This window comes from Girardinichthys multiradiatus, chromosome 1 (assembly GCF_021462225.1).
Source record: "Girardinichthys multiradiatus isolate DD_20200921_A chromosome 1, DD_fGirMul_XY1, whole genome shotgun sequence".
Taxonomy (NCBI): Eukaryota; Metazoa; Chordata; class Actinopteri; order Cyprinodontiformes; family Goodeidae; genus Girardinichthys; species Girardinichthys multiradiatus.
The window spans coordinates 47,984,885-48,012,331 of record NC_061794.1 but is presented as its reverse complement, the minus strand read 5'-3'; the positions used below and the strand labels follow the sequence as shown (position 1 = coordinate 48,012,331).

The 27,447-nt window shown below is 44.4% G+C and overlaps 1 protein-coding gene and 1 long non-coding RNA gene across 3 annotated transcripts; one reads left to right on the top strand and one right to left on the bottom strand.

The window, feature by feature from the left end:
- LOC124876404 (peptidase inhibitor 16) lies at positions 1–27,447 on the top strand. Its single transcript, XM_047379130.1, has 6 exons — positions 1–553; positions 22,324–22,474; positions 22,605–22,672; positions 22,756–22,865; positions 24,548–24,639; positions 25,676–27,447. Exons 1-6 carry the CDS (start codon positions 281–283, stop codon positions 26,071–26,073), a joined length of 1,092 nt encoding a protein of 363 aa, XP_047235086.1. The 5' UTR covers positions 1–280; the 3' UTR covers positions 26,074–27,447.
- LOC124876411 lies at positions 14,718–26,693 on the bottom strand. Of its 2 annotated transcripts, XR_007040300.1 has the most exons (4): positions 26,558–26,693; positions 25,832–25,867; positions 16,835–17,121; positions 14,718–15,058 (listed from the first exon to the last, which is right to left on the bottom strand). It is a non-coding gene; the product is annotated as an uncharacterized LOC124876411 (long non-coding RNA). The 2 variants fall into 2 exon arrangements; XR_007040296.1 differs by lacking the exon at positions 14,718–15,058 and having other exon boundaries at positions 16,666–17,121.

The following is a 27,447-nucleotide window of genomic DNA, read 5'->3' as shown; positions in this document are numbered from 1 at the left end:
ACGCTCCCTGCGGCTGTCAGGGGGTTCAGCACATTTAACTTAACGCTTGGTCATGTGGTTTCTTGAGGGGGGGAGCCTTGAACAGATAGAGGGACGTGTGTGAAGGGGAGGATCCTGGAATCCTTAAAGCCGGCTCAGAAGCAGAAATATCTGCAGAGCTGAGAGTGAGAGGCACTTTGGAGGACAACACACTGCTGACCCTCACACACACTCAGATTCACTCTGCTGGACTCTGGACTGACCACTTCAGGGTACATCCCTCAGGACTCTGTTACTCATCATGCACCCTAGGAGCCTCTCTAAACTGCATGGGGCCTCGGCACCCTGGACCGCCCAGGATGGAGCCTTTTCATGGAGCTCCAGGCCCAGGATGGGATCCAGCCTTTTCAGCCTACCAAAGGGAGCTTGTTTCTGTGCGTGCCTGCTGCTGGGGGCCCTGCTGGTTCCCGGAGCCTGGAGCTTCCTGAGCGAGGAGGAGGAGGAGCTGCTGGTGGAGCTGCACAACTACTACAGAGGACAGGTTTCACCCAGCGCCTCAGCCATGTTGCCCCTGGTAAGAACCTCAGATCTTCCCAAAGTTACTGAAACAGCCTAAAAGTAGAGAAATAAAGCGCATACGGTCATTGTTTCTTCTGCACAGCTGCAGAGAAGCAGGACATGTGGTATTTATCTAAGGGAAATCTGTTCCACACCTTCTCATCAATCAGCTGTTCCCTCATATCTTTTACCATTGTTCTGAGAGATTCGTCCTGCCAACAAACACTCGGCTGTGTGAGAACTTTCTGAAGGAAGACTCAAGGAATCTTTAACTCGATTAAAGTCAAAACAATAAAACATGGACAGGTATATAAAGCTGGGGTGATTTTAGTCTGCAGAGTCAGTTTCAATGTTTGCTCCAACAAAGGTTCCGTTTTAAGGTCCTGCTTCACTAAGAATGCTGTCAGAACATTTAGATAAAATACTTATAGGAGACTTTTCTCCAACATTTGCAAATCTAGCAGAAAATATTGTTTTTACTTAGTCAACTGAGTTTTAACTAAGCAAGCTGCATCTCAATCTTCTCTATCTTCACTAGTACCAGGCTGGACCCCCTTGTCCCCTCAGAAATGTCTAAATTCTTCATGCCATAGATCCGACAAGGTGTCAGAAACATTCCTCAGAGATGTTGGTCTATTTTGAAATGATAGAATCACGTAGTTGCTGCAGATTTGAGGTTCTCATCATGACTTTTGGCATGAGATCTGGGACTGTGGAAGCTTCTGGACTCCGGTGGTCTCATTGAGATGTTCCAGAAACCAGTCTGAGATGGTCAGTGCTTTGAAACATGGTGTATTATCCCACTATCATAAGATGGGTCCAACTGTGGTCATAGAGGGATGGAGATGGTCAGCAACAATACTCAGACAGGCTGTGGTGGTTAGATAATGCCCAGTTGGTACTGAGGAACCCATAGTGTGGCAAGACCATATCTCCCACACCATGATACCACCACCAGCAGCCTGAACTGTTGATCCAAGGCATGATGGATCCAGGTTTTTATGTTGTTTCCACCATATTCTGACCCGAACATTTGAATCTTGGTTCTGAAATCCCGACTCATCAGACCAGGTAACCATTATCCAAGTTCTCCAGTTCCAGTTGCTCCAGTTCTGGGGCCTCATGCACGCTTCGTACTTACACACAAAGATCTTGTGGCATGTACTAAAATGAATGTTGCGTGAAAGTGTGCAGAAATTCACGTAAACTTTTGACCTGCTGTGAAAATGTGCAGAAACTTTTTCAGTCATCAATAATAAATGACAGAAATCTAAACCTCCCCTAAATCCACTGAAATATGACTCCATTTAGCCTTATTTCATTCATCGAGCATCAAACCTGATGTTTCTTCAAGACTTTGAGCTTTTATGGTTGAAACCAGAGCGATGAAACAGAATCGCATTCAGCCTCAATAACGTAACACACCTCAGAAACTGATGGAAACAACCTCAGTCGAATGGAAACTGTGAAACTTCTTCTGTTTCTGTCACCTGTAGATGGAAATGCTCATCAGTCTGAGCACTGAGGAGCAGAAATGCATGAGAATCATTTGAGGGATTAAGCAGATTATTTCCTTACAAGTCAGGTTTGATGATTCCTAAGGTGGACAACTGGAGACAATCATACATGTCCATAAATAGCTGCTAAAGTTGCTCCTAATTGTGGAACGATGGCAGCTTCGACTCAGCTGGAGGATGGAAGATGTCAGAGGGAGCTTTTATCGTACTGACCTGCTGGTACTTGATGATGCATTGCTTAGTAGCCAGTTTAGATCTTCCAGGACAATCATCTTGTAGCTCTGCATGGAGCTGGCTTCAGTGTTACAGAGGGAAACCAGGAGGAACTGCACGTCGCCGGTGCCATTTCCAGTTCTCCCAATGCTGCGGTCGGGTATTTAACAGTCATCCCTGAGCCGGGCCATGCCGGCCTCACCCATGTGTTGCTCTGATATATGACGTTCCCTAAACTGTGGCTCTCATTTGCAGTGAGAAGCCGATTTCTGAATGTAATCAGAGCTATGGATTATCTGAGCTCAGTGTATCTGGTACCAACAACCCTGCTACCTTCAAAGTCCCTTAAATCATCATTATTCTGATGCTCAGTTTGAACGTCACCACGTCTGGATACCTGAATGTGTTGAGCTGCTGCCATGTGATTGGCTGCTTGTTTTGCCCAGCAGTTGTACCTAATAAAATGGCCGGCAGGTGTATATACTAATATCACAATGATCAATGTTTTATCTTGATTTTAGGTTTATCTGAGTCAGTGGAACAATTAAATATAAATATAGGAGGTTGGAGCTTGATGTTGTTTGTCATTCAGGACATTTGGACCTTCAGACCAGAGCTATGGCGCTCTGCCAGAATTGTTCTGGTATGGGAAGCATTTCAGGCATCTCAGAATCTGGAACATGAATAAGGCTAGTTTCCCACTGCAGGCAAATGTGATCCATATCTGACTTTTTCATGGCCCAATTCCAACCTTTTCACCTGCAAAAACATTGAGAAGATATTAGCAGCATCACTTAAGCATCAGCTCCATTAAAGGCTGCTGTTAATAGCTGTGATCTCTTTCTTCCTCTTCTTATGATGTGATCAGAATTACTTCTGCAAACAGAACGCTGCTGTGTGGCGTCCACATCCTGCTGCTGCGAATCCGCGTCGCTTTGGGTTCGTGAACTGTTCAGCTTGAAGTCTGATGGATTAGTTTTGTTTTGGTTGTGGGATTTAAAAGATTTAAAGTTAACATCTTAACAGATTTCATTTGACTTCAAATATTTTTGATTTGAACTGAATTTAGAAAAGAAATAAGCAGATAAAACAGAAGCAGGTTTGGATTTATCTGTTGTCTAAACCTTTAACTGGACAGTTCAAAGCTGAAATTAGTCATACATTAAAGACTGTAGGAAGATTTATTTGGTTACGTGAGAAATCAAAGTCCTTCTGCACATTAAACCTGGCCTTCAGCTGATTGTGAGCCTGATTTCTGATTAATCCGAACAGTGAACTGTTAGGACTTGTACAATATAAGAAGCCGGAATGCAGACAAGCAGGCAGCATGATGGTAAGTGAACTGATTTAATCCTTTGAAAAACACAAAAACTCACTCACAGGTGGAGGCAGAAGCAGGTATGGACAGGCAGGGAAAAACAAGACATGAGCATGATCCAGAAAATGTTTCCGCAAGGAATAAACAGAACAGAGGAGTATATATGGCGTGTGAACCAGGTGAAGCGAGGAGACAGATTAGCTTGAAGCCGGTGAACCGCATAAAGTTAATTAACAGACAGGAGAGAACAAAACGTGGCTGGAGCAAAACAGAGACTCTTGAATACAAACTAACAAAAACCAGAAAAACATGAAACTAAAGCATAACCAGATCCAAAAATCAAACTTGACAAAACATGAACTAGAAGATAAAAACTCAAGCATGATCAGGAAAATAATAAACAGAAGCATGATTCAAAAACTGGGAGAAGATTATAAGAAAAAACCAGAAACCAAACAACCCCAAATCATAACATGAACAGATTATTCTTCTACTGCCTCCCCGCTTTCACGTCCTGCTGGTTTTACATCCTAAACCAGTTTCCATCAACTGAATGGCTTCCCTAGTTTCCTGGACCCCACAGAAAGACCAAAGCCGAGATCTGAATCTGTGAGACACCAGCTGTGTTAACCGCCACAGCCAAATATTCATACGTTAAAAAATACTTTTATTGACGTCCCCTCAGAGAAAAGATCCTCTTATAAAATCTAATTAACTCCATTAAGGCTGGGTCCAGCCAAGGCTGGAGGAATTGTTCTGACCCGAGTAAATTTGTGTTTGGTCACCAGTCAGAATCAGCATCCAGTACCCTGGCATACGATGTCCTGAAAGGCACAACCAAGACAGAACTCAGCGGTTTGAAGGACCTCAGGACCTGCAAGAGTTAAATCTGATGAGCTGCAAAAGATTTAGGATGAGAAGCTCTGCTGTGATGAGAAACGGACCTTAATCAGGTCTGGATCACTAAAACACGTCCAGTTTTGTTCTGGGATATTTGTGACATTGAGAACAAACCCTCCATGAATTCAGACGGCTCTGACAAAGAATATGAAACTTATTTAGTATTTTTCTACATTAACAGACTGAATTCTGGCCAATGATTGGGAAAAATGAGGCAATCAGCTGCATTACAGATAAACCAGGAGGGAATGTATGACAGACGGGAGAGGTTGTGATTCTGAGTAATTATTCTGGTACATGAAAGTCAGGAAATAAACACCACTAAATGTATGAGTTCATAAACTGAAACCCAACCCAGTAAAGACTAAAAATGGAAACCCAAACAGTTCTAACAGCACCAAACAGAAAACCAAAGGATGCAGGAATCACTGCTGTCTGAAATGCTCGAGTTGGTTGCTCACCATTAACAAGAACTGGTTCTGGTTCTAAGCTCCATTCATACAGGTTCATTCATTCATGATCTTTAATAAAATAAACTCTTTAAAAGTAAAATGTGTCTGAAAAGTTGCCCATTGGACTAAATGGGACCCGCTCCCTGCCTGAAGCAGGCTCATCGGCAGTGACAGCACAAACAGAGCAGAGAGGGGGATCTGGACCGCGCCCATGCACAGACACACCTGCATGCAGCAACCAATCCACTCTGTCAGGGTAAATGATGTGATAAAGAGGCAAAGGATTGCCCTGAAGGATTCACACCCGGTTAATGACGAAAGGATGATCTGAGCCCAGTTTGAGCTCAACACAGTTCATTTAAATGTCTTCATGCACTGACAGCCACACTTCTTGGTTTCAGCAGATAAAGTATGTTCTGCTCATCTCAGGTGATTTAGTGCAGGAAGTGAGAAACTGATAAAGCCCCGCCCTTTCATCGGCTCCACCCACATCCTACATCTGAAACGATGCTCCAAAGAAGTGCTCTTCTGTCCTTTTATTCTTTAATGGTTTTACTCAGACACCATGCAGTGTTGCTGCAGTCTGAATGAACCAAACAGCAGCAGCAGCGTGTTGTTGTTGATGTGATGTTGTTCATATGATACAACATCTTTAATAAGAACGCAATCCAAGGAAGAGATGGAGGCATGAGGAGATGCTCCCTGCTTGGAGGACTTTCTCTGTCTGCCTTTAGTTGAGCTGCTAATCAGCAGGATTCCTTCGGTTTTAGAAGAAAACTTCAGTGTTCATCGTTCCTGCTCCTGGTTTGGATAAAATCCAGATGACACAATGATGAGTCCAGTGAACTTTACTGAAAAGTTTCTGCAGTCAAAATCAGAAAAGAACGGATCAGGTTTGGATCAGGAAGAGGAAGTAAAATAACTCAGACTGTCTGGTCTGTTGCATCACTTTCAGTCTGAGAGAACCGACTCACATCCTTCAGTTTAATTTGTTTCATTTCCTCTTATCAGATGTTTCTTGTGTGTCTGCTCCATCTGTTTGGTGAGACTTAGCAGGACAGATGTTCTGCTCTCACACCTTCCTGGATCTACAAGCAGAGAAGCTTAGAAACATAATATATTTAGAAAGATGGATGTTCTTCTCCTGTTGCAAAGAGACGGTCCTCTTTAGCTTCTAAAATGTCTCCTTTCAGAGTGAAGGTGCAGCCTGAGAGATAGTGAGCAACATCTGTCATTTCCAGCTGCTCTTATCTTCTTTGGACAGAAATAAACCCATTAGGTAGCTTCAGCGTTTATAAGATGATGAGGAACAGAGCTGTAGCCTGGACTCCTCCCTGGTTCTGCAATCTGAGATCTGTCTGACTGCAGAAGATATGGACCTATCAGAACTGATAAATTGAATTTAGTACGGGGAAGATTTTTTAGGAGATAATTATCAAAATATGCTTTCTGTAAGACCCCAGCATACCCAACACCTTTCTCTACTCTTCAAATCCCAGCTTTGTGCTGGAGTTCTGCATCTCTGATTGGTTGTCGTGGTTCAGTTGTTGGAGCAGAAATGACTTGAAGAATCTGTGACCTATGATGGAGAGGTTAAATCATTGAAAGGTCCAGGATTAGTGAGGAGCAGCAGAAGCATTACAGTCAGGGTGAGATGAGGCAGGAAGTGCCAGCTGAAGGAGTGAGTGCTGCTTCAACAAGAGAAGAAATGAAATGTTCCTCAACACATTTAGAGAAACATCTAACCCACATGTTCTCCTCTGACTGCTCTACTGCCCTTCAGCAATCTCAAAACCTGAACTCATTTTCTCCTCTAATTCATGTCCATAACCTGCTTTAGCAGCACATTCCTGAGAACATGTGGAGATGCGATTATCTCATGTGACGCTGTCTATCAGTTGGTCAGAACAGTTATACCCGCTGTGGTTAAACAGCACCACTCTGACTTGGGTGTCAACCTGCATGAAGGCTCTCAGAGAGCAGAGCCACAGGACTGTGGAGAAAGACTCATTAGCAATGAATGCAATTATTTCCATATGATTCTATGGATTTAAGAGGCAGCGCTGGATGAGCACGTCTAGATAACTACAGGCCCTTCTCAAAATATTAGCATATTGTGATAAAGTTTATTATTTTCCATAATGTAATGATGAAAATTTAATATTCATATATTTTAGATTCATTGCACACTAACTGAAATATTTCAGGTCTTTTATTGTCTTAATACGGATGATTTTGTCATACAGCTCATGAAAACCCAAAATTCCTATCTCACAAAATTAGCATATTATTAAAAGGGTCTCTAAACGAGCTATGAACCTAATCATCTGAATCAACGAGTTAACTCTAAACACCTGCAAAAGATTCCTGAGGCCTTTAAAACTCCCAGCCTGGTTCATCACTCAAAACCCCAATCATGGGTAAGACTGCCGACCTGACTGCTGTCCAGAAGGCCACTATTGACACCCTCAAGCAAGAGGGTAAGACACAGAAAGACATTTCTGAACGAATAGGCTGTTCCCAGAGTGCTGTATCAAGGCACCTCAGTGGGAAGTCTGTGGGAAGGAAAAAGTGTGGCAGAAAACGCTGCACAACGAGAAGAGGTGACCGGACCCTGAGGAAGATTGTGGAGAAGGGCCGATTCCAGACCTTGGGGGACCTGCGGAAGCAGTGGACTGAGTCTGGAGTAGAAACATCCAGAGCCACCGTGCACAGGCGTGTGCAGGAAATGGGCTACAGGTGCCGCATTCCCCAGGTCAAGCCACTTTTGAACCAGAAACAGCGGCAGAAGCACCTGACCTGGGCTACAGAGAAGCAGCACTGGACTGTTGCTCAGTGGTCCAAAGTACTTTTTTCGGATGAAAGCAAATTCTGCATGTCATTCGGAAATCAAGGTACCAGAGTCTGGAGGAAGACTGGGGAGAAGGAAATGCCAAAATGCCAGAAGTCCAGTGTCAAGTACCCACAGTCAGTGATGGTCTGGGGTGTCGTGTCAGCTGCTGGTGTTGGTCCACTGTGTTTTATCAAGGGCAGGGTCAATGCAGCTAGCTATCAGGAGATTTTGGAGCACTTCATGCTTCCATCTGCTGAAAAGCTTTATGGAGATGAAGATTTCATTTTTCAGCACGACCTGGCACCTGCTCACAGTGCCAAAACCACTGGTAAATGGTTTACTGACCATGGTATCACTGTGCTCAATTGGCCTGCCAACTCTCCTGACCTGAACCCCATAGAGAATCTGTGGGATATTGTGAAGAGAACATTGAGAGACTCAAGACCCAACACTCTGGATGAGCTAAAGGCCGCTATCGTAGCATCCTGGGCCTCCATAAGACCTCAGCAGTGCCACAGGCTGATTGCCTCCATGCCACGCCGCATTGAAGCAGTCATTTCTGCAAAAGGATTCCCGACCAAGTATTGAGTGCATAACTGTACATGATTATTTGAAGGTTGACGTTTTTTGTATTAAAAACACTTTTCTTTTATTGGTCGGATGAAATATGCTAATTTTGTGAGATAGGAATTTTGGGTTTTCATGAGCTGTATGCCAAAATCATCCATATTAAGACAATAAAAGACCTGAAATATTTCAGTTAGTGTGCAATGAATCTAAAATATATGAATGTTAAATTTTCATCATGACATTATGGAAAATAATGAACTTTATCACAATATGCTAATATTTTGAGAAGGACCAGTATGTGTGTTGGTTAAATGCTGCAGATTGTTTTTACCTTACTGGACTCAAAGGAGTCCAATAAACCATTTTTCTTCTAGTTAAAGGCAGAAATGACTTAATTTCTTGTACAGTTTATCAGAGACTTTGTGCAGCTTAAAAGCAAAAAGCTGCTTATAAAAGTATTCATACCCCATGAAGCTTTTCCACATTCATCACATCACAAACTTTAGTGTATTTGGTTGTGATTTTTTATGATACATTAGGTAGTAATAGTTAAAGGTGGTTTAGAAGCTGAAACTCAGTCAGGCTGCATGGAGAACATCTGTGGACATCAGTTTTCATGTACTACCACAGATTCTTAGCTGGCTTTAGGTCTGGACTTTGACTAGGCCTTTCTACCACATGAATATGCATTCTAAACCTTCCTGTTGTATCTGTGGCTCTATGTTTAAGGTATGATGTGTTCAAGGTGATTTCCTCGTGCCACTTATTAGTAGGTCCCATTTGTGAAGTGCACGACTAATAACGGTCAGAGAGAAAGAACGTGGTTGTGGGATTGCATCAGAGATCATCTCTGAGCTTCTTCTTGTTTACAGTTGTGATGGACATGTTGACCAATGAGGTCAGACAGGAATTTTCATGGATTCTGAAGTTTGCAGATGACACTATGATCTGTGTGGAAGGTAGGAAGCTGGAGGAGAGAAGCCTGGAGAGAAGATATGTTGGTCTGGAGAGAAGAAACCAGTTGAAAAATGAAGATGCAAAGAGCAGAGGTGTTGATGGTGGTCGAGTTTAGGTAAGAGTCCAGGAGAGATGAAGAGGAGAGAGGGAGCAGGGTGGGGTGGATGAAGATGAGGGTCAGCAAACTAGTTAGCTTCTGGGTTTGGTTAATCAAACCTAAGATGGAAACCACGGGAAACATTCAGTTCGTCTCATGTCGCAAAGTTTTCTGCAGTTCATCAATACTTTTACATGAATAAAAAGACATGACATTTTCTGACACAAATGTGTCTTAATGTAAATATTTTTCATTAAGCATTGCTGGTTCTGTTGGACTACACAAGCTGCAACAGTTAAGGACTCATATTTTATTACTGTAATTTCTGGCCTTATTTATTGTCTATTATTTGCACAAAGCTGGAGCTTCCTGAGGAGGAGAATTTAAGACAAATACTACACCACAATCCTTGGAGCACGTCCAGTTTAATAAGCCCCAGTCAACATTTTTAAAGCCTCAACCACAGCGTTAATTTACTCAGTGATCAGGTTTGCACTAAAGTAAAATCAGGGCTGGTTTCCAGGAACTGATAGGAGTTTCCCTCTGCCGATAACTCCAGTTAATAACAAGATGAGGAACATGGCTGGGAAACTATCAGAGATCTGTGTTGAGAAACCAGATAAATGTTGGGAAATTCAGCTCAGTGTTTAGATAAGGAGAAATGAAAATTACACCTAGAATGAAGAGCTGCTCAGAAGAATGTGTGTTTGTCTCTCATCCATGTTTATTATTTATTATAGTGATTATTATAGATGTGTGGGAGTGAACCTGACAGGTTTCAGACTGTCTCTGTAAGTATGGAGGCCCCACTGGGACACAAATGGTGTTTTCAGAGCAAAACGTTGTGAGGTTCTCTGAGGGGTAGAACAACCGAGGAGATTTTTAAAGAGAAACAAACCCCTCTCCACTGGAAGAAAGGTGACGTAGCAGCTAACCAGCAGGGGGCATAAATCACCTCGATGAACTCTTCAAATTTCCTCTATTCCTCTGGGTTTCCTTCAGATTTTTAGATGCTAATGTTAAGATATTTTGTAATATCAGCAACTTTTCCCAGATGTTTTACTTGTTCCCTAAAGACCATGAAGAAGAACTAGTTCTGAGTTCAGTTCAAAGGGGCTAAAACTGAATGTATTTATGTTCAGCTCACCAAGCACTCACAGCACCACATTTTGTTGTTTCTCTTTCATAAACTCCTGAGTGTCTTTAACCATGAGTTGAAAACCGGTCACTTACATAAATTAAACACAACAGCTGTGCTGGTTTTTAGTGCCACTTTCCTGTATAGTGATCAGAGGTCAAAGATAAAGCAACAAAATGCTTTTAGCTGTGGCTCCATTCATCCCCTCTGTTCTGAACCTGCAAACCAGCTGGTCTTACTCCCTGCCTGCCGCAGGCTCTCACACAGTAGCAAGAGGACTGGGGTGCAAACACAACTGGGCACAGTCTATGACTTGTGATGGTTACAACATGAGTCTTCTGTGTCTAGTAAAGATCTGAAAGAGCCATACATTATCAATGACTTGTCCTCATAGAGACAGAGATGTGGGGAATAGCCTAAACATGCTGACACGTACACAGCACTCACCAGGCCCTGACCAATGAGGAAACAGACTTTTCTGCCAAAACACATAAAATTTTGTCCATTTAAGCAACGTTTACTCCCAAAAGAGCACTTTTTAATGTACCTATGAGAGCTGCGAGTTCAAGTTTGTCCTGCAAAAAACAGCATCATTAAGTTTAAACTAACCTAAAAAACCATAACGCCACTCATGAACATACTCTATATTAATTGTGCATTTATACTCTGCTGATCATCATCCAGTTTCATTTCAACTAATCACTAAAGGCCATCAGAGGAAGAATAACTTAAGAATAAGTTAACTTGAATCTTTTAACCACATGATGTAGTTCCTCTCTATCATAAATTTGCACCGTAAAAGCTGTTGCTGCTTTTACTGAATCTATTAGCTCCTGGTTCAAATGTCTTATTTTTTCACCACAATAGAGACCCATCAATGTTTAAAGTGACATCTGATCATCATGTAGCTGCTTTTTGGTTGAACTCATCGCACAGCCCCCAGTTTCTCATTTTAAAATTAAAAATCAAATAACAGCTTCTTGAGCTATAGATTTGATCACTTTTACCCAAATGAAATAAAATGAAAATTTCTCCATATCTCTGCTGTAATCAGGAGATCCTGGAAACAAGAACCCAGGTTTGGCCGCACCTTTAAGGTGAATGCTGCTCTTGTGTTGTGGCCTCTCTGGTGTTTGGTCGGCACTTAAAAACCAAATGAGTCACGTACACTCACCGGCCACTTTATTAGGTACACCTGTCCAACTGCTCATTAACGCAAATTTCTGGTAGGGTCAGAATGTAGCGTCAACATCATGAAAGCATGGATCCATCCTGCCTTGTATCAATGGTTCAGGCTGGGGGTGTAATGGTGTGGGGGATATTTTCTTGGCACAGTTTGGGCCCCTTGGTACCAACTGAGCATCGTGTCAACGCCACAGCCTACCTGAGTATTGTTGCTGACCATGTCCATCCCTTTATGACCACAGTGTACCCATCTTCTGATGGTTACTTCCAGCAGGACAACGCGCCATGTCATAAAGCACGAATCATCTCAGACTGGTTTCTTGAACATGACAATAAGTTCACTGGACTCAAATGGTCTCCACAGTCACCAGATCTCAATCCAATAGAGAACCTTTGGGATGTGGTGGAACGGGAGATTTGCATCATGGATGTACAGCTGTCAAATCTGCAGCATCTGTGTGATGCCATCATGTCAATATGGACCAAACTCTCTGAGGAATGTTTCCAGTACCTTGTTGAATCTATGCCACCAAGGATTAAGGCAGTTCTGAAGGCAAAAGGGGGTCCAACCCGGTACTAGCAAGGTGTACCTAAGAAAGTGGCCAGTGAGTGTATGTCCTCTTAGGTGCTCTGCAGAACATCAGATGGAATTATGAACTAGAAAGACCAAACCTAAATGCTCCCTGCACTCCACCTCATCCGTTTATAAGGACCTCAATTGAGCAGATCTACCTCCCTTTAGTCTTCTAACATTATCATGGGAGGGTTCAGACTTACCCAGTTTACTCAGAAAGTCACCCAGAACTCCTGCTAAAGATCTTCAGGAATCCCAACATTGGACATGCTATGCACTCGTAAAATGTCACATTTTCTGTTAACTGATGGACTGGCGACCTGTCCAGGGTGTACTCTGCCTCTCGCCCATAGACTGCTGGAGATAGGCACCAGCTCCCCCGTGACCCACTATGGAATAAGCGGTAGAAAATGAATGAATGAATGAATGAATGAAAGACAAACATGGGAAAAAGGAAGAGATATGATCTATGAAGTAAAGTAAAATAATTCCCTGAAAGCAACAGAAAAGTTTCAACGTTTGAGACGATAAGTTGGACGGATCCAATTCCAAAGAGGCGCGAGAGAAGTAATGACCAAGTTCTGATCTCAGTTTGTGTTGGAGAGAATAAAAACGTGTAAAACATTACTGGAGTCATTCCAGTTCAGAAAGGTGTTCATAAATTGAACCGCGACTAATTCATCAGGATAACAGACAGAACCAGCTGAAAACCGGTTCAGAAGAACCCAGTTAGAACCAATCTAATGACAGCAGAATAAAACTGATGGAATCAAGTTTCCATCAAAGCAGTTTGGTCGGTGTTCTGCTGACAGAACCACTAACTGAACTGAATTCTTCAGAAGTTAACCCGCTCAGCGAATCTAAGTACTGAGCAGAACCTGAAACTGGACCAGGAGTAACATCACCTCTGCAGTACGTTCTTCTTGTTACTGGTGCTGAGGAAGCAAACCTGAACCTTCAGGACAGGACCTCAGCATGCAGCTGGAGAGAAGCTTATCATAAAATCTTGTTCCATCATGCAGGAGCTGGAATGAATCTGGCTCGGGTCGAACACAAGAATAAAAGCTTCTGGAGGAATTCTGATCGGATATCTGGTACTGCCTCCTGCTTACTGAGTTTTAGGTTAAACGTTTCCAGGTTCTGCACAGAGAGAACCTCTCATGCATCTCAAAGAAAATCATCAGCAGGCTCATTATTAGCAGGCGCCTAAGAAACAAGTGGGATTCTTTTCAGCCTAAACTGATTCATATTTTAAAAAAGAGGGATCATTTTTGTGTGACGAAAGATGTGTGCTGAGGGAAATCTGGATACTGCCGTGTCGATACCAATCACTACACTGTTTGGATCATGGTTCTAGACAAAACGCATCAGAACCCAGACGGAAGGAGCTGATCTGGGTGTGGTCCACATGCAGACCGGGAGGAAGAACTGTCATGTCTGACACGGCCACCAGGGGTGGTGGAACCAGGAGAGGAGTGATGATGCTATCAGGCGGTTACTGGAGCATCTGACAGAATACTGATCGGAGCTCAGCAGACAAAGGGGGTGTCCCGTGGACTCATCAGACCATTCTGGCTTTGCATGAAGCTGGGCCCAGGATGTGGGGTGTGCAAATGTTGGAAGCAACTGGGAGAAAAGCTCAACAAACGTTTGATTGCTTCAGATTTTAGCACTGAGGTGATGAGAAACAAGTAAGAATTTAGACTTTCGGAGGAACTGAGCTGAAAAAGTCCAGATGTGATTTAAATAGTAGCTCAGAGCTTTAACTCAGATGCAGAAACACAGTCAGCTGTTCATGCTCTGGATGAGTCAGCAGAGAGGAGTGTGATGCATTCATGATGACCCGAGAGCCTTAACTCTGAGCAGATGTTGAGGGAGGATCCTGGAGCAGAACGCTGACTCCAGTTTGTGTGCCTTCGCTAAACAAATAGTCCCTCACACTCACACACACACACACACACACACACAAACAAACCTCCCACAGACACTCCAGGATATGTAACTGTTGTTCATTCTTTGGGTTTTATGGCAGCAGTGATTAAGACCACGAGACATGGAGGTCGAGCTCCTTTTCCATAACTGCTTCATTAATCCGCCCTGGACCATCCAGTTTTCATGTGGTTCTATTAGGAGGTTCTAAGCAGTTAATATCTTAGCTGAAGAACTCTCATAGCGTCTTGTATTTGATGACACAGAGTTAGTTTTACTGCTAACAGCTGACTGGAGTGACGTCCAAACAAAGCAACCTTCTACCTGTTAAAACTAACCTGGTCTATAAACTGTCATAGCATTTATGCGAACGTGTTATTTAGAAGTCTGTTGGTTGTTTAAAGGGAAGGAGCAGGTGACACCCGTAGCCGTCCCATTTGAAACACGCTGGAAAGTTTTGGTTTGTTTTTCAGGAGTAATGCAACCGCAAAACATCGTCATCATCAATAGTTTTAGTTGGACAAAAGATAAATAACAACATCAAAACTTAGTATTTAATGTGACGTCCCAGCAGATTCAGCCCAACGTCAAGGCGTGAAGCTCATAGAAATGTCCAAAAACCTAAGAGCTTCGTCTCAGACTCTACAGGCCTGAGTTAGCAGGTTAAAGGTTGGGCATGGAGGTGGCGCAGGGATAAAACACATGACCCGTATTTAGAGGCTTCAGGCCTCGACGTGCCCGTTGCAGGTTCTCGGCCCAGGAAATCTTTGCTGCATGTCCTCTCCCTCTCTCCCCCCATTTCTTGTCAGCTTCCTGGTGAAAAACGGGAAAATAAAGGCTGCAAAAAAACAAAAGGTCATGACAGGACAGTTAGAAGGACACTGAACCAGTATGGCTGCTTGGAAGAGTTGAACTGAGGTTAATAAAGCTGCATCTACACATGTGGACAAAATTGTTGGTGCCCTTCGGTTAATGAAAGAAAAACCCACAGTGGTCACAGAAATAACTTGAATCTGACAAAGGTAATAATGAATAAAAACTCTATGAAAATGATCAAATGAAAGTCAGACGTTGCTTTTCAAAGATGCTTCAACAGAATTATTTAAAAAAATAAACTCATGGACAAAAATGATGGTACCTTAACTTAATATTTTGTTGCACAACCTTTTGAGGCAATCGCTGCAATCAAATGATTCCTATAACCATCAGTGACACTTCTGCACCTCTCAGCAGGTATTCTGGCCCACTCCTCATGAGCAAACTGCTCCAGTTGTCTCAGGTTTGAAGGGAGCCTTTTCCAGACGGCATGTTTCAGCTCCTTCCAAAGATGCTCAATAGGATTTAGGTCAGGGGTCATAGAAGGTCACTTCAAAATAGTCCAATGTTTTCCTCTGAGCCATTCTTGGGTGTTTTTAGCTGCGTGTTTTGGGTCATTATCCTTTTGCCAGACCCATGACCTGTGACTGAGACCAAGCTTTCTGACACTAGGCAGCACATTCTCTCTAGAATCCCTTGATAGTCATGAGATTTCATTATACCCTGAACAGATTCAAGACACCCTGAGCCAGAAGCAGCAAAGCAGCACCAGAACATAACAGAACCTCCTCCATGTTTCACAGTAGGGACAATGTTCTTCTCTTCATATGCTTCATTTCTCTGTCTGCAAACATAGAGCTGATGTGCCTTGCTGAAAAGTTCAATGTTTGTCTCATCTTTCCATAGGACATTCTTCTAGAAGCTTTGTGGCTTGTCAACATGTAGTTTGGCAAATTCCAGTCTGGCTTTTTTATGATTTGTTTTCAACAATGGTCTCCTTGGTCGCCTCCCATTAAGTCCACTTTGCCTCAAACAATGTCGGATGGTGCGATCTGACACTGATGTTCCTTGAGCTTGAAGTTCACCTTTGACCTCTTTAGAGGTTTTTCTGGGCTCTGTTGTTACTGTTCCTATTATCCGTCCCTTTGTTTTGTCATCAGTTTTCCTCCTGCAGTCCCGTCCAGGGAGGTTGGCTACAGTCCCATGGATCTTAAATTTCTGAATAATATGTGCAACTGTAGTCACAGGAACATGAAGCTGCTTGGAGATTATCTTATAACCTTTACCTTTAACATGCTTGTCTATAATTTTCTTTCTAATCTCCTGAGACTCTTTCCTTCGCTTCCTCTGGTCCATGTTGAGTCTGGTACCATGTTACCAAACAGCACAGTGACTACCTGTAGCCCTATATATAGGCCCACTGGCTGATTACAAGAATGTAGACGCCTGTGATGCTAATTAATGGACACACCTTGATTTAACATGTCCCTTTGGTCACATTGTTTTCAGGGGTACCATCACTTTTTGTAGTGTAGATGAAAACAATGGTCAAATGAGACCACAGTAGAGATGTTTGACCAAAATGGACCAAAACGTGATGGAGGAAAAAAAAAAAATCAGCAGATCATATCTGGGCACCTTTATCATTTATTTGTTTATAAGGGGCTTTGATAACCAAAAGGTAACCAACCTGCTGTACAAGCAAATAAAAAACTAAAAACGTGAAAAAATAATAAAATAAAAAAAGGATAAGCAGTAAAATAAAAGAGATTTGAAATCATCTAAAATTCCAGCTGACCTCACAGAAAAAGGAGACTGTGCCAGAACCTCAGATCTGCTGCAGTCACTTATGGACCATGAACTCCTACCAAGTCTTCTAGAGACACAAGTAGGTCCATCTGCCCAACAGCCTTTCTACGATATTGTATTATTAGGTTTTAATTTGTTTGTTGACTAGAACAACTATGCTGACGGCATCATATGAATCCATCCTGAAGAGGAAATCTGATGAAGGTCCATGCTGTGGTCAGAGTCAGAGGTCAGGTCAGGGATGGTGAGGTGACAGCATGCAGCCTCTGGTTTTATCTGCATGTAAAGGAAACAGGAGAGAAAGACTGAAACACTGGATACAGATAGATTTGTGGTGACGGCATGAAGATGTCCTGACTCAGCAGAAAATGTCCAAAACAATCTGCTCTTCAGACACCAAACCTGTTTTTACTCATTTCCTCACCAGAACTATTAAACTACAGATGTTTTAAACAGTAACTCCTCATCCCTGAACGTTTAGTGAGCCAAACATCCACCTTAGTCCTGAACACAGCATAAATCGTCACGCTTAAGTCAAAGAGCTGTTTTAAAACTTCAAAATGTAGAAGATGTTGCAGCAGCAGCTCCACCCAAAGACAGCCAATCAAAACAAGATTAATTCAGAATCCTGCTGATTAATAAGGGGTCCAGGACACGAAACAGTAGAACTTGGGTTTTCCTGAAGTTATTCCTCTAAGGACCAGACCCACTGCTCCTCATGACATCTGCTTGCAAATCAATCAGACAGTAAGAGTTGCAATAGTGGTTCCATTTGAACTTTGTTCATTTATGTCTTAACTTTATACAGGTACCAACAGTTTGAATTTAGACTATAACTGCAGCTAATCTTGATTTACTTCAGTAATGTTATTCGAAGTGGAAATTGCTTCTAAAACACTTTTAGGGTTTTTACAAGTTAAGGTTTTATTTGAACCATTTTTCTCCACGCTGGAAGATTTGGATGATTTGTTTTACATCTTGAACTTTTAATCTATTGAGGATTTTCTCTAATCCAGAGAGATTAACATACAGGGCTGCAGAATCTTAGTATAAGACAAAACTGCAGTGTTGTTGTTGAATATTGCAGTTATGATAATGAAGCCATATTTTCCCACTGTTTCTTTCTTCTCCACATCTCATTGAACCCACCACATCACTGAGCTTTAGCATCTAGGTTACTAAGATCTGTATCAGGTTTATGAAATCCATGAGCGTCCATAAAACTTGTCAAAGTGTGAGTGACTGGTGCCTGAAATATTAACGCTAACCGTACCCAGAATCCAAGCAGGACTTCCTGGTTCTACTATCAACCCTGATGTGATTGGACAGATGAACAGTATGGATGGATTGAGGTCCGCAGGTTTTCAACAGGGTTGAGATCGGACCTTTGGGAAAGCTGGACCTTTATCTGGTCCAAAAACGGATAAAAGGTGAGGTGAAGTTGAAGGATTTGGAGGTAGCCCATCTTTTTCCTTTTTCCTTCCACCTTATTTCACAGACCCACAGCATGATGCTACCCCCACCATGCTTGGTAGAGTCTTTCAGGTTCAAATTATTGAAATAAATGATGGATACATTTTATCCTGTGTGTAAAAACGGTTCTGGATGATAGTGCCTGGGTGAGCTCCTCCAGACCCCCAGACTCTAATCACGTCCAATCTGAAACAAAAACTCACTTTTTAGAATTTTCTTATTACTAAATGGAATAAAAACAATCATTAATTTAGGTTGATGGTAGATGTTCATGAAGAACAAAATATCGAGGCACGTGACGTCGCCCGGTACGGCGGAGCCGGGGTCCCACCCTGGAGCCAGGCCTGGGGTCGGGACTCGTCGGAGAGCGCCTGGTGGCCGGGTTGCTCCTCGCGGGACCCGGCCAGGCCAAGCCCGAACGAGAGACGTGAGGCCATCCCCCAGTGGGCCCACCACCTGCAGGGGGAACCGTGAGGGACCGGTGCAAAGAGGATTGGGTGGCGGACGAAGGTGGCGGACGAAGGTGGAGACCTCAGCGGCCCGATCCCCGGATACTTGGGCTGGCTCTAGGGACGTGGAATGTCACATCGCTGGCGGGGAAGGAGCCTGAGCTTGTGCGGGAGGTCGAGAGATATCGACTAGAAATAGTCAGGCTCACCTCCACGCACAGCGTGGGCTCTGGAACCCATCTCCTTGAGAGGGGTTGGACTCTCTTCTACTCTGGAGTGGCCCACGGGGAGAGGCGGCGGGCTGGTGTGGGTTTGCTTGTTGCCCCCCAGCTCAGCCGTCTCGTGTTGGGGTTTACCCCAGTGGATGAGAGGATTGTATCCCTACGCCTTCGGGTTGGGGAGAGGTCTCTGACTATCAGCCTATGGGCCGAGTGGTAGTGCAGAGTACCCAGCCTTCTTGGCGTCCCTGTCGGGGGTGCTGGATAGTGCCCCTCCCGGGGACTCCATTATTCTGCTGGGGGACTTCAACGCCCATGTGGGGAACGACAGTGACACCTGGAGAGGCGTGATCGGGAGGAATGGCCTCCCCGATCTGAATCCGAGCGGTGTTTTGTTATTGGACTTCTGTGCTAGTCACGGATTGTCCATAACGAACACCATGTTCAAACATAAGGGTGTCCATCAGTGCACTTGGCACCAGGACACCCTAGGCAGGAGGTCGATGATCGACTTTGTTGTCGTATCATCAGACCTTCGGCCGCATGTTTTGGACACCCGGGTGAAGAGAGGGGCTGAGCTGTCCACTGATCATCACCTGGTGGTGAGTTGGATCCACTGGAGGAGGAGAAAGCCGGACAGACTTGGCAGGCCCAAGCGCGTAGTGAGGGTCTGCTGGGAACGCCTGGCGGAGCCCTCAGCCAGGGATGTATTCAGCTCCCACCTCCGGGAGAGCTTCGACCAGATCCCGGGGGATGTTGGAGACATAGAGTCCGAGTGGACCATGTTCTCCGCATCTATTTTCGATGCTGCTGCCCATAGCTGCGGCCGTAAGGTCTGCGGTGCCTGTCGCGGCGGCAATCCCAGAACCCATTGGTGGACACCGGCAGTAAGGGATGCTGTCAAGCTGAAGAAGGAGTCCTATTGGCTGTGGTTGGCTTATGGGACTCCTGAGGCAGCTGACGGGTACCGTAAGGCCAAGCGTGCTGCGGCCTAGGCTGTGGCAGAGGCAAAAACTCGGGCCTGGGAAGAGTTCGGTGAGGCCATGGAGAAGGACTACCGGTTGGCCTCTAAGCGATTCTGGCAAACCGTCCGGCTCCTCAGGAGGGGGAAGCAGTGCTTCGCCAACAGTGTTTATAGTGGGGGTGGGAGACTACTGACCTCGACTGAGGATATTATCGGGCGGTGGAAGGAGTACTTCGAGGATCTCCTCAATCCTGCCATCACGCATTCCCTGGTGGAAACAGAGGCTGGGGACTCGGGGTTTGACTCTTTCATCACCCAGGCTGAAGTCACCGAGGTGGTTAAAAAGCTCCGCGGTGGCAAGGCTTCGGGGGTGGATGAGATCCGCCCTGAGTACCTCAAGTCTTTGGATGTTGTTGGGCTGTCATGGTTGGCATGCCTCTTCAACATTGCGTGGCGGTTGGGGACAGTGCCTCTGGACTGGCAGACTGGGGTGGTGGTCCCCCTTTATAAGAAGGGTGACCGGAGGGTGTGTTCCAAATACAGGGGAATCACACTCCCCAGCCTCCCTGGTAAGGCCTACGCCAGGGTATTGGAGAGGAGAGTCCGACCAATAGTCGAACCTCGGCTTCAGGAGGAGCAGTGTGGTTTTCGTCCCGGCCGTGGAACACTGGACCAGCTCTATGCCCTCTACAGGGTACTCGAGGGTTCATGGGAGTTTGCCCAACCGGTTCACATGTGTTTTGTGGACCTGGAGAAGGCATTCGACTGTGTCCCTCGTGATGCCTTGTGGGGAGTGCTCCAGGAGTATGGAATCGGGGGCCCTTTATTAGGGGCCATCCGGACCCTGTACGAGCGGAGCAGGAGTTTGGTCCGCATTGCCGGCACTAAGTCGGACCTGTTCCCGGTGCATGTTGGACTCCGGCAGGGCTGCCCTTTGTCACCAGTCCTGTTCATAACTTTTATGGACAGGATTTCTAGACGCAGCCAAGGGCCGGAGGGGGTCTGGTTTGGGGACCAGTGGATTTTGTCTCTTCTTTTTGCGGATGACGTGGTCCTGCTGGCCCCCTCTAGCCAAGACCTACAGCATGCGCTGTGGCGGTTCGCAGCCGAGTGTGAAGCGGCTGGGATGAGGCCATGGTACTCGACCAGAAAAGGGTGGCTTGTCCTCTTCAGGTTGGAGGGGAGTTCCTGCTTCAAGTGGAGGAGTTTAAGTATCTCGGGTTCTTGTTCACGAGTGAGGGAAGAATGGAGCGGGAGATCGACAGACGGATCGGTGCGGTTGCCACAGTAATGGGGGCGCTGTGCCGGTCCGTTGTGGTGAAGAGAGAGCTGAGCCGAAAAGCAAAGCTCTCAATTTACTGGTCGGTCTACGTTCCTACCCTCACCTATGGCCATGAACTTTGGGTCATGACCGAAAGAACGAGATCCCGGATACAAGCGGCTGAAATGAGCTTCCTCCGTAGGGTTGCCGGGCACTCCCTTAGAGATAGGGTGAGGAGCTCGGCCATCCGGGAGGAGCTCGGAGTAGAGCTGCTGCTCCTCCACATCGAGAGGAGCCAGTTGAGGTGGCTCGGGCATCTATACCGGATGCCTCCTGGGCGCCTTCCTCGGGAGATGTTCCAGGCACGTCCCACCGGGAGGAGGCCCAGGGGACGGCCCAGGACACGCTGGAGGGACTATGTCTCTCGGCTGGCCTGGGAACGCCTTGGGCTCCCCCTGGAGGAACTGGAGGAGGTGTCTGGAGAGAGGGACGTCTGGGCGTCTCTGCTGAGTCTGCTGCCCCCGCGACCCGGTCCCGGATAAGCCGAAGACAACGAGTACGAGTACGAGTACGAGGTAGATGAGATAGATATAAGCTACAATATGTATAAATGTTTCACCATCTGTGATAAATCCGCTTTTCACACTTGTCTCAGTCTAACGTGGTCCGAATACCGAGAACGCCCCAAAATTCTCTGATTTGTTCTTCGACAAATGTAGTCAAGATTTTCTACCACTTTTACCACCTTATCCACGCAGGGTCATTGGGTGAGAGGTAGGGCACAGCCTGGACAGGATACCATGGTGTAAACAGAGACACATAACCATACACACACACCTAAATTCAGCAAGAGCAGTTCTGTGGGAGGAAGCTGGAGCACCTATGGAGAAACCAACTATGCACAGGGAGAACATGTAAATTGGTTGCAGAACGACCCAGACCAAGATTCAAACCGAGGACCTTCTTCACATCATTTTTACTTTCATATTTTTATGCAAATATAGTTCTGATTTGTGGATTTTAAAACATGCCGATAAAACAGCAGTGAAAGTTGTTGGACCTTCTGGATATTATTCTTCTCCCTTCTGATTTTAGCAAACTCTGTCTGTGTAGAAATGGGACCCAAATCTGAAGGTGGTTGCAGAAGGCTACGCTGCTAAATGTATCTGGAATCACAACCCGGAGCTGGAGGAGACGGGAGAGAATCTGTTCGCAAGCACCGGGCCTCTGGACCTTAGAGTGGCTCTGGAGAAATGGTTCCTGGGTGAGTCATCTCTACACACCCTTATTTTCTGCTCTGTTTTCTTCAAAACACGGCAACAAGGTCTGTAAAAACTGTTTCTTTGTTACTGAGGCTAGAGCTGATATATTTTAGCGGAACTTTCTGTGTCCAGAACACCTGAACTACGACTACCAGAACAACAGCTGTGATGAAGACAAGATGTGTGGACACTACACACAGGTCACACACACAGTACATGTATTAATGCATGTGTGCAGGATCTGTGAAGGTGATCGTGACTCTTCGAACTGTGTGTGTTACAGATGGTTTGGGCCGACACTCACAGGGTCGGCTGTGCTTTCCATGCCTGCAACACGATGGAGGGACTAGACTGGGAGAGAGTCTCCTTCCTTGTCTGCAACTACTTCCCAGCGTCAGTTCTGACACTGCAACACAGCCACCAAACAACACAGAGCACAGACAGAAAAATACCACACACTCTTTATGTTCACATGAACATCTGTCAGTGTTAGCTGCATGAGTTAGCGCACAGGTGTGAACCGATCTATAAAAGCAGGAGTTTGGTCAGTTTGCTTCTCTGGTCTGGACCATACTGGTGTGGGTTTGCACAATGCCAGGATGGAAAGACATCAGCAATGACCCCAGAGAAGCAATGTTGTCTGTCGATTATTCAAGGAACATTCGTGAAAGCAATTTTCAGACTATCTGAAGTTTATCATCCTACAGAGAGAAAGACTATTCCCAAGTAGAAAACATCTCAGACACTTGCCAGTCTTCCCAGGAGTGGATTCACTCTGAGCTTACACCTGCACCTGCATCTGCATGAAGAAATCATTGCTGGCCATGATTGTCAACACCATGTTTGGAGAAACTTAGACGATGCATATCGCCATACACACCTCATACCCACTGGTTGTCACATGTTGTAGGCTTAAGGGATCAACAGGACATCGACAGGTGTATAGTTGAGGCACAGTTCTGGAGACTGGGGGCACGAATGCAGGAACCTTGGAGGCCAGCGTCACCGAAGCAAAAACCATGGAGGCCAGCAAGAAAGGCCCGTGGAGAACCCACAGAGAACCTTGCCAGGAGGTCAACCGAGGGACTTTGGACACTGGTACCCACAGAGAAGCTCAAGAACACGAAGGAATTTTGGAGCAGGAACACGAGGCAGGTCCACCTGGACACCCTCGTCGGAGATCTCTGGGGCCGCTTGGAGAAGGCTCCGGTGCTCAGAGGCAGCGAGGAGCAAGCTCTAGGACCTTGAGGCTGCATGGAGCAGGCGTTGGGACCTTGAGGCGGCCTGGGGCAGTAAAGGCATCAGCCAGATGCCCCAGAGAAGTAGTGGTGTACTGGCACCTGGAGGTGGGCCAAACCTGATTGGTGTCAGCAAAGCTCAACAAACTAGAGGAATGGGACAAGATTATCAAAGGATGGTGTAGAGAAAGTCAGACAGGAAAACCACTGCTGATCTTTTCAATTGAACATTATTTTGGGTTTTTTTGTTTACATTTTTTTCTATTCAGTTTCTTTAAAATTAACTCATTCACTACACATCATGTCAGGACACTTCAGGTTTCCTGTTTTAGAGCCGTTTTCTTCCAGTTGGGCAATGAGCAACTTTTTAAAGCAACAAGCATCTTTTATCTCCACTGGAAACTGTTCCAAAGCAAAATGCCAAGCTTCTCCACACTCAGATTCCATCTTCATTTTACTGTAAACTTTTATGATTTTTGTTGTGGTGTTAAATAAAATGTAAGTGTGTATTTCATCACCCGAGACACAGGTCACATGACCATCAATGGTACCTAGACAGATGTGTCACTCAGTGTCTCAGTCATTATGGTGACCCGAAACATCCGATGCAGATATTCACTCTGAATAGTAATCTGCATGTTGGACCAATTCATATTAATGCATTGTGATTTCCACTGGTGATACTGCTGCGCAAATACTCCCCCTAGTGGACAGCAATGATAGAGTCTGCTTCAGATGTGTTTTTGGATGGAACCACTGACTCGGAAGTTATCAGCAGTAATGAGAATGGTTTTGTATCTGCATCACAGCATGTTCTGTTTGTGTTTATGTGTTCAGAGGGAACTATGATGACCAGTGGCCATATGTTGAAGGGGATTGGTGCTCGATTTGTCCTGAAAAGCTCCAGAGATGTGAAAACAACCTGTGTGGTATGAAATGTTCTTGATCTATGTATTCTGACCCATCTGTCTCTACGGAAAAACACCTCTCTTTGTTTTGCATCCCAAACAGATCATAACCACTTAAAGTGTGCCTAGATGTTGCATGTTTGTAATCTAAGTAAAACCAATGTGCTGCAGCAGGAGACTGAAGGATGAAGACTGGCACTTTATTGTGGATCTTGTTCTAAAGTTTTGTTTCCAGTTCCGGTTTGGTTTGGTTCGGTATATGATCCTAAACCTTGTGCAATCACCCTGAAGGGTTTCAAACCTGAGCCAGGATCTCTTACTGCACCTCTTCTTCTCTGCCTTCCTGTCTGACTCTGATGAATAACAGTTTAAACCGACCCAAACTTAATTTGCTTGGTTTGGTTGAGATGTTGGAAACTTGTTCATGGTGAGAACTCTCCACAGCAGACGCCTCAGTTTTCTGACATATTTAGTGCTGGTTTTTTTTTCTGCAAAGCAAATAAATATGACATAAAATCTATAAAAGGTTGACTGAAGAAAACTTTAATTGTTTCTGTGCATCAGTGCAAATTCCTGTTTTCTGTTTAAGCACATTTGATGTTCATGCATGACCCTGCTGTCTGATTTCCCACATCTGCTGCTCATGATGACTTTCTTTCCTCAGTCTGGGAATCTTTGGGATCATTATTGGATTTTCTCCTTTGTGTTTTCCTTTTTTCATATCATTGGACTCAGACACTAAGCATTTAGATCCAGGTTTCTTCTGTGGACGCATCAGGAATCATAAAATATTTCTAGCATCTCTCTCCTGCTTCTTTACCATATATCTTGTACCCCCCAAACTAAATAAAATCTTACATATAGAAATTAGTTGTTTTTTTGCTATTTTCTATTTTAATTTCAGCATCAAATTCACTTTCTGAATTGTTTTAGCTCCATCAGTCATTGCTAATTGAAGTTATTTTAATATTTAACTCGTAGTATAAATGATTTTGATTTCTGTTGTTCTCACTGTATGCCATGTGATGGTTAAAGTAAGATATTTTCTGCTTTGTAGTACCTGACGTGGTGGAAGAAGAGGAAGTAACTGTCAGCTCCTCTGATCTACCTCCAGAAGTTAGTCTTGCATCAACAAAAGAAGACATAATTGAGACTCCTGCTAGTTCTCCCAGAGCTCCCAGTATTATCCCAACTGAGAGTGCTGAAAACATACCTCCACCAGGAACTGCTGAACAGGACATCGTCTCTACTGATGTTCCATCATCCACATCCAGACAACAGGAGGAGGATGAGACCAACAATGTGGAGGAGGAGAAGCAGAGAGAAGAGATCATCATCAGGAAGCAGGAAATATGGGAGAAATCAGTGCCTAAGACCAAAATATCTGCTGGTTCTGTATCCACACCATCGCTCCTGTTGGCCTGTCTGACTGGAGTCCTGATTCTGTGGCTGTGAGGAGAAACAGGAGGACAGTAGAGGAACCTAGATTCATTGATGTTAACCCACCCTGCAGTAACAAACTGCTTCCTCTCCACAGCAAAATGGGTCAGTTAATAATTCCCACTCACCAGAAAACAAGCTGCTGTTTAACCTACATCTGTTTGAGGTCTGGACTGAAATCTGGGTCAAATAAAGTCTGCAGAACCTGTTTTGGCCTGAATGAAACCAGAATCTGGTCATCCATGAAATGCTGGGCCCAGATAAACGTGCTGTTCTCATGCAAAACAATCTCTCACCATCTGCTCTGAGAGTTTTTCCTTTTCCACTGGAAGCAGGATTTTCCCCCCATAGCTGATAAATTAGAAAGATCTCAATCTCAAAGCTCACACTTTAAAATATGAGTCTAGTTAAAACCTGCTTTATTTCCACAGTTACCAGTGTTTACATTGTGACATTAAAGGGACGGTTCAGTGTTGCTGATGTGTAGTTAGTAACTTACCTTAGTATAGATCAGGAACTGGTATGAATCGGTGGGAAGATGGGATGCCGAACTCCAGTCCTTGATGGCTGGTGTCCCTGGTCCAACACACCTGAACCAAACAGCATGCATTCAAATTGTACAGTGTCCTGCTAATGACCCAAATATTTGACCCTCCAGGACTGGAGTTAGAAATATGTGCTTTATATGTTGATAGATGTTGCTCTGCTTGAACACACCTGATTCAAATGAGTAGGTCATTAACAGGTTCCTGCAGATTAGTGAGCGATTGGACTGAGGTGTGTCTGATGTTCAGCAGTGGACTGTTTGAGTGTCTGCAGGGTGACGAGGGCTTTTATTATGTCTCTAAGCAGAATGTTAACCTACAGAATCATCTCATTATAGATAAACCATCATAACACATCCCGTTTAAGATGTTTTTACTGGGAATTAAAAAGAAAATGCTGGAGAACTTGTCTTGAAAGATAACTTCTGCTTTAACTCTCTGACTGAAACTGGTCACCAGCTAATAATTTACTCATCTCTGCATCCATGTCGGCAGGAATGACATTTAACTCTGACAAATGTGATGTAAATCTGAACAGATGATAAAAAAAGATTTAAACCTTTGTTCCCTTTCAATGATGATTTGTAATGATTGATTTAAAAGTTATTCTGTTCATGTAAAACGTTACAGTCTTGCCTTTTAATGCTTTCTTCCAGTTTTTGAAAATCTCTGATGGCCTCACAAACAGTGGATGATTGTGTTTATATATTTACAAATCAGCTTCACGACTAAAATATATTCATTTTTGATTAGTCTCATGTATATGAGGGGTAATTCTGAAGCTGAGCTCTGATTGCATTTAAAAGAAATAAGAATGTTTAATAAAAACTGTGTTCATATTGAA